Here is a 13,753-nt window from a genome sequence, read left to right on the forward strand (position 1 = left end):
GCCCGAAATGAGTTTTTGGCTGAAATCTACATTCTGATCATTTTAATAAACTTTCTGTGATCTTGAATCATCACATCACGTCTGCCAGATTTCCTCAGTAGAAACCAGTGACAAAAATGTACTAGCATAGGTGAATGTAACTATTTCTTCAGAAATCTCGATCTTTCACCTAAACTCTTCTAAAGGATATGGAATCTACATCATACTGATTACTAATATTGATTCTGGTTCAATGCTTCATGCAATTCATTAGAGTGATTACATGATTTTCTCCACCGGGCTTGCCGAAAAGTTAATCATCTGATCTCACTGTAATTGTGAAACTTGATCATTACATAGAACGCCTTCCCAAAATCTTGATGCTTAATTCATTGTTGATCTATCTTTTCTTATTCCGTTCCTACTTTTAGTATTTTTTTTGAAGTACCAATACATATTCTGTGCTCAAAAAAAAAAAAAAAATAAGTATAAAATTATCCAGGATTGTCGATAAAGTCAAACAGTTTCCAATCTCGTTTGTTAAAGATTAAATCCATGATTGGATCCTTGATTGAATCTATAGAGTGAATCATGCATGCTGAAATTGGAAAAATGCACAGATTTTAACAAATCATACAAAACCGAATCATAGCATGCTTTTTTTAATCTAGGAGCAAAGGGATGCTCTAATACATATTAGAAAACCAGATGATTTGTCATTTTTCAAGCGATTAAGAAATTCTACAAATATTTTAGTATGTAAAGCAAAATGTGACTATTACAATAATAAGCTATCTGCAAGCACAATGCGTATTGGACTAAATGTCGGAAGTTAGGTTTTTCAAGACGATCAATGAAAAACGGAATTATTTTTGGTGTTATTGAAATCGTGATCAGAGATTGATATATTGTTGCAAATATTTTGAACATACAGAAATTGATGACTAAAATTTAACATGGTCTAAAGAGGGCATATATCTTCTTCTAGAATAATCCATAAATAACATTAATTAGTTGTTTTATTTAAATAGTGGTATAAAGTTAAATGCTACTAAAATACTAAAATACTATACTAAATACTAAAATAACACACTCTTACGTTACGTTACGGATTGGCGTGGGTTACACGTGATTCTAAGTCATATATAAGCATTACATTATGATCGCATCAAAGTGTATTCCTAAAAGCTACGTTAATGTACATATGTAGATAATCAAACCTAGTTGATGTTTTTGGTCCAATGTCACCCCTATCCCCATAAGGGGTGACATTGACCAATGAGATTTCAGTGTCAATCAACCATCGACTGTCATTGATTTTCTTCATAATGTGCATGTAATAAGGTAGGGAACGAAAAACTATGTCTTTTTGGTCCAATGTTGCCCTCATAGCATTGGTGCTCAGCACGGAAAACAAGATCGACAGAAAAACAAATCAAGGAAAAAAAATTGAGAAATGTATCGCTTTAGTTTGAGAAGTACTTCACTTAGCAACCGATGAACCATTCTGATGACCCACATTACCGTGTAGGTGCCGTGGGTTGGTAGGGTCCAATATGGGACAGCTTGATGTTTATAAAGAACTATCAGTTAAAGCTGTATTTTTGAGCTTTATCTATATATATTGTTTTGTGTTTCTTAGCGCTTAGCGTGGGTTCGCTGATTCAAAGAGTAAATGGGATAAGCATTGAGTTGTCTATAATTGGGCGTTGTTGAACTTGTGGTACTTGCACAACATTTCATGTGAGTACCAAAGTAGCCATGTAATCACAAAATAACATTAAATGTATGTTCAGAGTGAGTCAATGTCACTGAGATACGATATGATTAGTTGGGTATTCAGATGAAACTATTACTTTAAAAAACTAATCCTGTTTGTATCTCTTTTTCGTTTGCATGTAACACCATTTGATATTACTAACCACTCCGAGCGTTCATTTCTGGTGGTGAGATAATCTGAAGAAGAAGAAGATAACTATACAGGATGAGTGGTACCATGAGCCCCTTCTCGGAATGAGTGTATTGTTAATGGACCTGGTCTACGATTCAAAGTTGGATTCTGTGATGATAAGTATCACTTAAATGGTAAAATAGGCAGCATCATCTTCATCGAAATGTAAGAATTATTGACAATAATCATAACAATCGACTCGCATAAGTGATGATTCATTAGATATAACATTTACATAGCATAAACATTTAAATACATATATAAAAGGGAAGGGAGGGTCCAACGGACGGGGAGAGTGGGAATGCCAACTCCCTGTTGATAACATTTCGTGGATAAAGCGCGAACTCTTCTCCCCACTCATTGGGGCATCTTCCTGTTTGGGGGCTCGTCTTTTTGACCAATTGTGCGATAATGTTGCTGGAAGGAGATTCTTCACTGTCCCGTAGATGCGTATAGGTGATTTTACCCATCGATCGACCCAATCCGTTTTTGGCCTTTCATACAGCGACATGTTGAGGACAATCAGAGGTTATTAAGCTTGATCAAGACAAGCAGAAAAGAGAGCCCACTGCTATCGGACTTAGTTTCCGTGCTACAATGGGTAGTAAACCACTATGATGTATCAATGTCACCCCTACTGACGATACTGACTTTTCATGTGACTTGCATCAAGAAAATCGCTATTCGTTCAGTTTACAAAATCTTCGTATGTCTCATAGGCTGACACGAAAGTTGTGAGATATTAGAAGTTTGATGGTTTAACCAGTTTTTTGTATACATGTGATTTGAAAATGACAGCTATAGAAACGTAATATTATAACCATGAAATGCTCTATAAACCTTTAAAAATTGCTCCTATTTTGCGTCGCTATTCAGTCCTGCTTGTGTTATTTTTTTTTAGTCAGTTGAGCGGAGCGACAGGCAAGCGTCTAGAATGAGCTTCTTTTAGAATATTTTGTATGAGCGTCTTTTAAAAGTTTTTTTTTATAAGATTCTTCTTTTAGAAGCTTACCCTAGACGCTTGCTGTAGCTACGCAGTAAAAGAGCATTTTTTCAAGGTTTATGGAGCATTTTATCGTTTTAATGTTACAAAAACCATTTTCCCATTTGAAAGGAATGGCAGCAATCCCCCGAATGAGTATTTTAATCGACCGTCCAAAATTTTCCAGCTGATTTCTGGTCAATTATCTAGTTTTGTTGTTCATGTGGCTAGTGTCAGCGAAACTAGTAACTGAAATTTCAAACTAAAACTATAGTCATTGATTTAATATTATATGACCTAAATTTCAAACGTAACGAAGTTCAACTGAAAGCAACACAGATACAGCTGCTTTACTTCTTTACCAATTCCCATGTATATAATATAAAACATTCCTGAAAAACGGTGTTCCATTATGATTGGGTTAAAACTTCGAAAATGATGCAATTAGATGGACTTAAGTCCATTTTCATTAGGCTCTGACCTTAAAATTCATCGTCAACTTAAACTTTATAATGAATAGGTATGACATGAGTGGTGCGGACTCACTCGAAATGGTTGTAAAAAAAAATCCAACAACAGCTGTCAAACAAACGAATAAAACATATTATTCTTGATTAAGAAACAATCATAAAAGTCTATTTCAGGGCCATATCGATTTTATTGTTGCAAATAAAATAATTCAATTAAAATTTTAAACAAACATTGGTATCCACAACATTGGGAGCTAATAAACCCAAATAAAGGGATCTGCGGGGACGCGATTCTAGCATATTCGACTGCTTTAACGATCAGTATCGTACTGATGTCGTTTTAATTTTTGCGGTGTGCTACACTGCCGTACACCGTAATAATTTAGGGTGTAGATATAGGATGCCCCTTTGTTTACAAACAAATGATTTTGAGCTGTCAAAGACTCGCGCTTATTCCTGCTTACACTACACCGGTGCAACACCGCAATAACGAAAACGACATAAGTTTTAATGTTTGCTCTGGAAAAAAGGTGCCTACTTGTGAGCGGTTGGGAGAGCATGTAAACAAGGGCAAGAAAGTTAATATTTTTCAAGAAAATTGATTTGAAAGCTGAAAGTGATCGAGTCTGCACCACTCAGAACACACACTTCTCGTCACAGAGCAAAATTTTGAATGAACTTGTCTGAATCGCGTCCATTGATCAGCGTGCAACAACCAGCAGCGCCCGGTCCATCTTCCCTGGCCAAACCAATGCGGAGGACAAAAGTAAACAAAACGTCAAATATTTATAGTAATCATGCAGTTTATTAACACGAAATGAAATGATGATATTGTCCAGATTTTTCCTCTGCCCGTAAGTCCTCGAGTGAATGGGTGAATTTGAATGTCAATACCCGAAAGCAGGACCACAAGAAACGAAAGAAACTTTGAACAATAACAATCGAATCGAATCATCTGGCCTGCTGAGCATACTCGACAACTGCCCCGGGCCAGGCCTGCTGTGATTTCTCGACTGAAGAAGTGTGAATGGAATTCAATACCAGCCCAGGACTGTGCTGCTCGGTGCGTTATGAAGAATTAAAGTGCCAACTTCTTCGCAGGGGAAAAGAAATCATGTGAATGGCCTCGACCAAAGTCGGGAATGACAAGCGAAACGATTTCCGTTAAGCAGAAAATTGTCAATTCGACAACAACAATAAACAATCGAACGGATTGAGTTTAAACATGAACTTACGAGCAGATATTCATAAATTTGGTCTCCAGACAAGCCCCCACATGTGAGCGAAGCTCGAAGACGAAAACAGAAACGGGAGAGAGCCTTACTCAGCATAACTAATAAACAAATAAACATCATATTTTATTAAATTAAGACATTATTTATGCTAATAGATGATAATTTACTTTATTGATTCAATCACCGAATGATGATGGGATATTATATATATGGCACGATTTTCGTTCGATTTAAATTTGAAAAAGAAAAAAATCCAGAAATAGAAGAGAACACGGTGGAGAACACAAATTCATAAATTTTTATTATAATATTTTTATTCTCCTCCTGTGCACAGCAACCCGGTCTGACTTTGACCGCTTGAATCCGTGGGAGGTTCGAAGTGTTCATAATAAAAATGATACCTGTTCTGTTGTTTGAAGCACCCGGACCCACCCTATGCATCGCCATCTAGTAGCTCGAACGAGAGCTTAAGCTGATACTTGTTCATGTTCATTTCAGATTTAATTTTTTCGATGGCTCCCTCGACTCTTTTTCGTATCTGCTGGAGCTTGCTATGATGACGAAACTTCTATGTTCGGACGAGGGAGATTCGGGAGAAAAAAAAACGACACCCTTTCTGCCGACACAAAAAAGTCTTTGACCACACAACTGCGCCGTGGAATTGAGAATCGCTCGGAAAGCGCACAAAAAATGGCTTCCAACTGGAATCGAAAACTATCATTTTTAATTTAAAATTCATGCTTCTGACGACTGACCAGCTCACTGGAAAAATTATCAGCTCCTGTGTATGACATCTATATGAACATGTTCCGTTTGTTCAGTTTCTGCTGGTCGTTTCGCGTAATTTTTCTGTGGTCATCGCGCGTGAATACGAGCTTCATATGTTATCAGAATGTCTGAATAGCGAGAGTTTTAAGGACTATATGATAGCGCCAGACATGTGCTGTTCTCCAGATGAAAGTTTTCCGGTGCTCTCTTTTTTTCGACAACTGTCCCCAACGCACAGTGATAGGTCTACATGCAAAACTCGGCCAAAACCCTAAATCTATGTTTATCGGCTTAAAATCGTAATATTTTCTTCTTATCATTATTCTTTTATGAAAAGCTAAAAATTATATTTGAATAACATTTGATGCATTCCCTTCATTCTGATGTTAAATGAAAACCTATGTTTTCCTTTATATATCAAGTTCTAAATCTAATTCAAAATCATTATGGTCGTCTTCTATGCACTTCTGAGCCAAATGTCTGGTGGTGCTTTTTGATGTCAATTTGTTATAAGGGAAAATAACAACTAGTACAAACTAAAAAATCTAAAATTAGTCATAGATTTTTTTCCAGTTGTTGGATACAGTAAGTTTATCAATAAACATTTTCGTTAAAACAGCCAAATACTTTACTTGAAAGTATTTTTACTAACGAATAAAAGTATGTGATAGTTTCATTACCATCCCAGATACTTTCCGCAATATTGTTAATGCTCGCGATAATTAATTTTGAAACTACATACATATTTGCATTGCATTGTAATCTAATTTACTCAACTTTGAAAAATCAGTAATATTACATTGGTCCACATTGCTTCAAATGTATCTTTTTTTAAATATTTTCTTTAAAAATATGCAGAACAATAAAAAATGAAGTTGATTTTGTAGGTTTTGGCCGGCATTCGACTACTGTGCAACGGCCAGCGCAGTGATAGCAAACCATGTAGTCCGTAGTATGTTTGTGTGAGTGGGTAATCCCGAGACCAAGTGAGATGTGGTCAGTCCGATAGAACTGTGTTGAACCGATGTAGACACAATGTTTTCTCTTTGTCCTCGCTCTCGGCAAGACGAAGTGACGTCGCGCCTGGAATGGGCCAGGGAGAGAATCCAAACATGGCCGGTGCTAACGGGGAGCATCCGTTTTGATTCATTTACTGTGTTTCCACAATGTTAACATCCCATGTGGTATGTTACATTTTTGATAACGCACACAGGATACAAAAACTAGAAATCATGTCGGTTTGGTGGGGGATCCTGTGGAAAATGTTTGCAACCAAGCGAGTGAATTGTGAAAAATGAAGCCCCAAAACGACACTATCTCATATGTTTTCGGTGTGGTGTTAGGGTGAATAGCTCCGGAGCATGGAAATAACTCTTTTGGGGTTTTCGAAGGATTGGTAGAATGGGAGAATTAAGGGCATTCAAGATTCGTCATTTGCATATAAAGACAGCGTGATCAGAAGTTGGATGGCTCAATTAAACAATATTGCTAGTGAGGAGAATTGATACTTACGGCGGGGTTTGCGTAGAATGGCGCCTGATCGGCTCCTATCGCAGGAAAGTATGCAGCCATCGTTTCAGGACTGTATGGCGCACTGTACATTGAAAGAGGAACACCACCGGGGCCAGCGATTCCAGCACTAGCTAACCGTTGATAGTTAATCAGATCATACTGACACGAACACACCGTTTGACCCGAGATGGGATCGGTAAAGATTGGTCTACCAGTATCACAGCATCGCCCACTACCAGACGTAGGAGGACCGGAAGTCGCTGAACATGGAGATGTGCTGCGGGCTCCTGGAGGCACTGTCGTCGTAACTGCCATTGCCACTGGAGCTGCGGGTGGTGATGATGGCGCTGAAGGTGCGGATGGTGTAGTACTCTGGAATGGATAAAAAACAAATATCTGGTTTTACATTTGGAAGCAAATTACGAAATAGTTAAAATTAGTAAAATTCCCTCATTGCCAACGAAACAGTTAAGTGCATTAAGTTGAAAAGCTGACGGGTTGTTCGTGACACAACACCATGTTCTACGTGGCAGGTGGGAGACGAGCAAATCAAGTGGAAATTATTCACTTGCGAAACGCACTCACATGGTGAAATGATGGACGAGTGAGTGCAGTCGGTATTGGTAGCACGATTTGCGAAGCTAAAGAAGGAGAACATTAAATCCCAATCGTCTTGTACTTGGCATATTTTCCACCGTATATCTCTTGAGCGGGTGAGACGGCGTTTTATTAATTACGAGAAATGCATTTAAATGTCACTATCATGTCAGGCGTCTGTGGCGTTTTGCTTCACTTTGTTCTGACATGACTTGCGCTGTTATCGGACATATTTTCCGACTCAGCGAACGCGCTGATGTGTACACTCTGGTTCACATTCTTTAGCGCGTTGGTTTACGCTGGAAGGAACGAGAGTACTTTGAGGAGCTTGGAACAGTGTACGTGATCGAAGGAACCCTTGAGCTGAAAATTAAATTCTTATGACAATCCGTGGAACCATAATTTCTTTGCGTTTTTTTTTGCTTGCTCGAAGTACGTTTGCTCCCACAGTGATATAGATAACCAATGCTACTATCGATCAGTCAGTATTCTACAAGCAAATGCTGACTGAAAATGTCACCCGATTGCTGGGCAAATAATAAGGCGTTATTTATCAATATTTACTTAATAAATCAGCTTTGCAAGGGAATAGATCAATTTAATCGAATAACAAACATTGGATTGAATACGAAACACTTTGCGTAGGGTGGTTAATTTGGAGCAAATAAATAAATTTTTTTTTTTCCATGCTCGAAAATCTTTTAAATAATGTAGGGCATGAACAAACTTTATTTCAAGATTTTGAAACGTGCGTTGAAAATAAGCAACACTCCATTTCGGGTTTATTGTACCAACCTAATGGCACCACTAGTGGGTCAGCATTAAGAGCTGCGCAAAGCTTCCTATCACGATTACTCGGGATGCAAATGTCACAGCTTGCAGAGATAAGGCTGCCGATGTGTATGACATGAGTCCGACTGGTATTAACGGGTCACACAACGCACCACGAGCGACACCAGCAGCAGCAGCCCAGTAGGCGTTGACACCAAGCTTAGTGATTGAAATTTGTAGGCAAACCGTTGCTCCGCAACCGCATGTTTTGTGACAAGTACTATTACGTTCCGCAGTGCCCGTGTTCGTACGCACACGGGTATTAGATAGAATAATATTATCATCATTTAAAACATCATTAGAATTTTGTTATCAGCTCTCTATAATGTTACGCTCTACCGCTCTATGGTAGTCAGTCTATAATGGTTTGCCAGTATGTTCACGCGAGTACCAACACTTGGGGTAAATTTACGGGCAACGGTAAGCTCGTGAACATACATTCGGGTATATATTTACACGGGCGCTGTACTCCTTTTTATCAGTGATTATCAAATATTTGCCAAGCCATCAACGAACCATGCATCGAGTGAGAAATCAGTGCGCATCACATCAAACACTTGGCCAACTGCCGTTTCGATCTATCATTCCGACATGTTTCGACTATTCCGACAGCTATCTAATTTAAAGACAATCTACTGATAAAGGCTTACTTTGCTTGTTGTTTGCAGCAAAATAAAAACATGGGTGGAAAATAGAGAAGCTTGCAGCTCCTTGTAGTACCTATTTCAAGTGCTGTGCTTACGATTTCAGCGTTGGTTGTTTGGACAAGCCCTGCGAACATCAAATACCATGTGAGTGTAACAAATTCCTACCATTGTCACCGATCGATGTTTCTCGGTTACACGGCCAGTGCGACACTGATAACAAAATGATTGAGTTAGTTTGGTGACTCAAGGAGTCGCTTCAAATTGCCGGATGCCACACAGCTGGATGACACCGTCCAATACTAAACAGCTTGCAATTTATCGACTTAGGGATGGTCATACAAAAAAGGGTCCTTTGTTCAATGGTTGACATGCAGCCAAATTTCAAACTGAACTGAACTAGGCACGGTGTTTCAAAATGACTGACTGCATATCGGGAGGGAATCACTCCAATGAGGAAAGGGGAAATGCATAGTAGTGGCGGAACATAAAATGTAAAGCGTAATCCGATTATCATATTATTTCATGGTATAAACAAAATTTTTAAATCCATACAACGTGTAGAGTCAGCGCTATTTGGTGCAAGCCTACTACCATCGGAACTTGGCACGGAATGGGTAAAAAACGGTTGTCTGAGGATGTTGAACAAAACATAAATCGAGGTCTACTGCACCGAGTATTTTGTGAGTGTTGGTGAATTCGGTTGCCTTTTGAGACCCATTCTTGTGAGCTTCGATGTCACACTGGGTGCCATCCATCACTGGTCGACTTGGTTCTACGCTACCATGGGTGGGTTGCTGTGGGGAGGAAGAGAATGACACTGTCATCAAATACGCGCCTCTACGGGTGCTTAGCAAGAAGGGAATTAAGGAAAGGGCGTTTGGTGAAAATTGATAATTTTATGAAATGTGCGACTTTTGCTTTTCGGTTGCCGGTTCCGGGCTGCATAAGCTGATTAGCATGTCTTGTTCAACAGACAACTAATGCACAACATGCAGGGTGACATCGTGATCAACGGTGTAAAATGTTCGTATTAAAATGGTCACAATACTTACTCGCTGAGGACATAAAGCAACAGTTTTTGGTGAAATTAGCTCAACGGAACCACAAGCAGAGCATCCATTTATTTATAAGTTCTCTAATAGTTTAAATTAACATTGATGGGAACAGGCGACAACATGGCTGACACGAGCTGTCGATTATGACAGAAAGCGGCGAGACGAGAGACAATGATGGCACCATCAGAACTGCTGTTCCACTGCAATGCAATGGTGGTGACAGTTTTAAAGCAAGTCGCGCGACAAGCCATGAATTATGAACAATTGTATACGAGCGGAGGAGCTTAATCCAATTTCGAGTCAATAAATTTTCAATTGCTTCCAAATTGGACCTGCCTTCCATTCGTTGGTTGGGTCGAGTCGAGTGGCGGCAAAATGGTAGAGAAACATTAAAAATTAACCAGATGATTTTCGTATTAACCTCTTCGTTTGTTAATTGATAGACATCGTGGCTTTCTCGTGGTCCGGGCTCGACAACTGACGCGGCGTCTAGAATTTCACAAAAAGTTCACCGTGCCATGGAGCTTGATGTTGACAAGGCACCCCGCGGCACCCAAACTGAAGCCACATTCATAAGCACTAGGTCGTGTTGTATTCATATTTTATCTGTCGTTTAACCAAAGTGTCGTTCCTTGAACCTCACATCAGCAGCATGGAGCGTGGAGAGATCTTTTTTCCTGAAACGCCGTATAAACCCTCAGAGAACAGGAGAAGGAGTAAATAAAATCGACAAATGGCTATTTTCAATAAAAATCTTGTTTTTCAGTTTTTATTTATTCAAAACGATCCCCGGCTTGATCAAATCGAGACCTGGAATCGATGAAAGTAAGAAGATCAAAAAGATTTCGCCGCTGCAGCATGTCTCTCACGATGAAAGTTGACACTAAAACGAAAGAACAACTGAGCGGAGAGGAGAAGGAGTACACAAATCTTGAAATCTTGATACCTTGACCTCATAAAGGTAGAGTTTACATCGTACAAAGCGATAAGAAGCACTCAGATGCCAAAGTGTGTGGTTGATGCTTCATGTTGACAACAGAGTTGAAACAACCCTTCACATAGCTGAGAAATGGAACTTGAATATGTGTTGAAGCGAAAAACCTATGTTGATATGTAAACACGATCTATGCATACAATAAATATTGATTTGATGTTGAGACCTTTGAAAACGAAAAGCACCGACAGGACTTTGGGTGATCTTCCGCGTACTGCGACCTCAGGTAGAGACGTAGAGTGCTAAAATGTGTTGATTTTGTAACCATCTAAGCTAACAAAGCAGGACACGCCAAATAGTGGGTACAAAGGCGGCTTAGCAGCACCCATATTGAAACTGAATCCGGCTTGGGACTGGGGCCAAATGGTGCCACACATAGTAGGCTGTGGAAATGAGACGTGTCGACAACGACATAACGAGAAATTCTCCAAGCAAACCTAGTGAACAAGGTACCTTGTAAGCTTCGTGTCAAACTTGACGAATAGCACCAATAGGCAGCATAATTTGTTTATTTAGCGTTTTATTTCACCGCGGTAAGGATTCACACAGACACATTTCCTTTCGTATGCGTATATTGATCAAACAAACAGTGCAGAGAGTGTTTGTAATCTCTCCCTTCCATTAATATATGTTGCAACCACTTGGAGCGCCTCCTTAATCCGTATGTGCGATTTTTACGACCCATTAGAGTCAACTTAGGCTACGCACCATGAACGGGAGACACCGTAAAAGGAAAAAAAAAAACGTTTCGCCATCTGTGTCAATAAACTTGTTAATGTACACAACATTTGCACTGATTTCCAGTGATTACCCAAAATTTTGGTTGACAATTTTGCTTTATTCGTCTGTCGTCATATCCCCATCTTTTGGTTTCGTATTTTCCCTAATAAATCTTCAGTCAACGGAGTCCGCAAAACGGGTGCTCCTAATAAAATGAAGAAAAATATTGTTTTATTATTATGACATTCAAGTGATTTTTATTTTGTTTACTTAGGGATTTTTTTGTTGTTTTATAGCAGTTGGCCGGAACCTTTTTCCCGATTCGGCTCGATGACTTGGCGTGGATTTTATGGTATTTACTTCACTTTTCGCGCGTTGCTAATAAAATAAGAGAACCAAGCAGGCTACGATTGGGTGGATCTGGATTACAACCAGAGTGCGTGAGTTGCTCCGTGGGTGTATGTACGTTTCACATGCCTACTATGAAAGTCTAATCATAGTAGGCTGCGCGTGTTGGTGCGAAGTGTACAATAAATGTTCTTGCCATACCTACACTGTGTTTAACAAAACTGTCATACATAATCGACTGGGGTATCATAAAGAGAAGATCATAATAAAATATCTTTGTGCGTGCAGTGGTTTGGATGGTGTGAACGGTTCAAGAAGCTTCGGGTTTCAGTGTATGCTGGGGGGAGTTTAAAAAATTATGCTCGAACCAAGGGTATTGTTTTAAGCGTTAGGGTGGCTCGATGTATTAAATATATAGTTTTCTTTTTGCCAAATCCTGATATTTTTGAAACTACAGAGCAGCTCGATAACAAGTTTAATAGATCTCTGCAAAAAAAAATGAAATTTTCTTGCAGAGATTCTGCAAAAGATTTTCCAAGACTCATCCACCAAACATCAATTTTGCCGTGCCCTCAGTAGAACTTATTGTTAAGTTAATCGGCGGTGATTAAATTAGTGAGGTTCGGTAAACAAATCTAAGTGTGTATGTGGCATAATTTCATATACCCTAACGGTTTGTGTCGAAGAATTTAAAGAAAATAAAGTTACAAAGTAACTCGATAAAATGTTTAAAAACTTTAACGACACTTTTTTTACATGCAAAACAAATGACAATGCTAAAAATGTAAGCATGTGGTGAACAAGCAACTCATTTTTTTTCATATGAAACCGTAATAACAACATTTTTTAGGTTTAATGTGTAGGCGTAAATGTGTTTACTTCATTAAATGATTTATTCTACTACGTCAACCACATTGCAGAATCTATTTATGTCGTGATTCCTTAAAAATTCGTTTATTTTATTTTATACAAAACTGTCTTACATTCTCTGGATGGGTGCTGTAATATTTTTTTTAGTAGTAAACGGTTGGGTAGGGTAAAGAGCTACTTCAACCTCAATTTTCATTCCATGGAAAAGAAAAGTTTAAAAGTTACCCGTAAGACAAATGGTACATGACAAATGGTACATCAAATGTAAGTGTGGATTTCTTATCTTCTGTTTATGATTTAACGATAAATGTAATAGCAGTAATTATATCGGACTGTAGCATACAAGAAAGTTTTTTTTTTCTATCAGAATGAATTTTTTTAAATAAAACCTTGATAAGATGATTTTCTAGTCCAAGTGTATTGGGGGAAACCAACTTTTTTGTTTCCGAAAGATAGTTAAATTGCATTTTGCAAATTTATTTGAAACAGCCTTCCAACAACCGCATTACAAAATCTGTGCATGTTGCAAAACCTTAGCAAATCTACGCATCTAATCTATTATGTATATTAAAAAAAAACGAAACAAATACTCCATAGCGTTTTTGTATATATATATACGACTTTTTCTTTCACCACTTGAATCCTCCTTTGCGCAGTCCTTTTATAGTTTTTAGGCAAATTTTCCGTTTTACGATTGACATTTTTTTTTTGATTGGGTGAAACTAGGCAAAATTGGATGGGTTGATGTCTTTAATAAAAAATAAATCAATCTTTTTGAATTAATTCTTTGTACC

At 38.4% G+C, this 13,753-nt stretch overlaps 1 protein-coding gene across 1 annotated transcript in view; it reads right to left on the minus strand.

The window, feature by feature from the left end:
- mirr (mirror) overlaps positions 1–13,753 on the minus strand; it is a 108,636-nt gene that overhangs the window by 32,664 nt on the left and 62,219 nt on the right. The window contains exon 2 of the mRNA XM_065222345.1: positions 6,898–7,269. Coding sequence (XP_065078417.1) covers positions 6,898–7,269 — 372 coding nt within the window. The remainder of the gene's footprint in view (positions 1–6,897; positions 7,270–13,753) is intronic.

This window comes from Ochlerotatus camptorhynchus, unplaced genomic scaffold (genome assembly GCF_037179485.1).
Source record: "Ochlerotatus camptorhynchus isolate MF236.1 unplaced genomic scaffold, CSIRO-AGI_Acam_v1.1 ptg000166l, whole genome shotgun sequence".
Classification (NCBI taxonomy): domain Eukaryota; kingdom Metazoa; phylum Arthropoda; class Insecta; order Diptera; family Culicidae; genus Ochlerotatus; species Ochlerotatus camptorhynchus.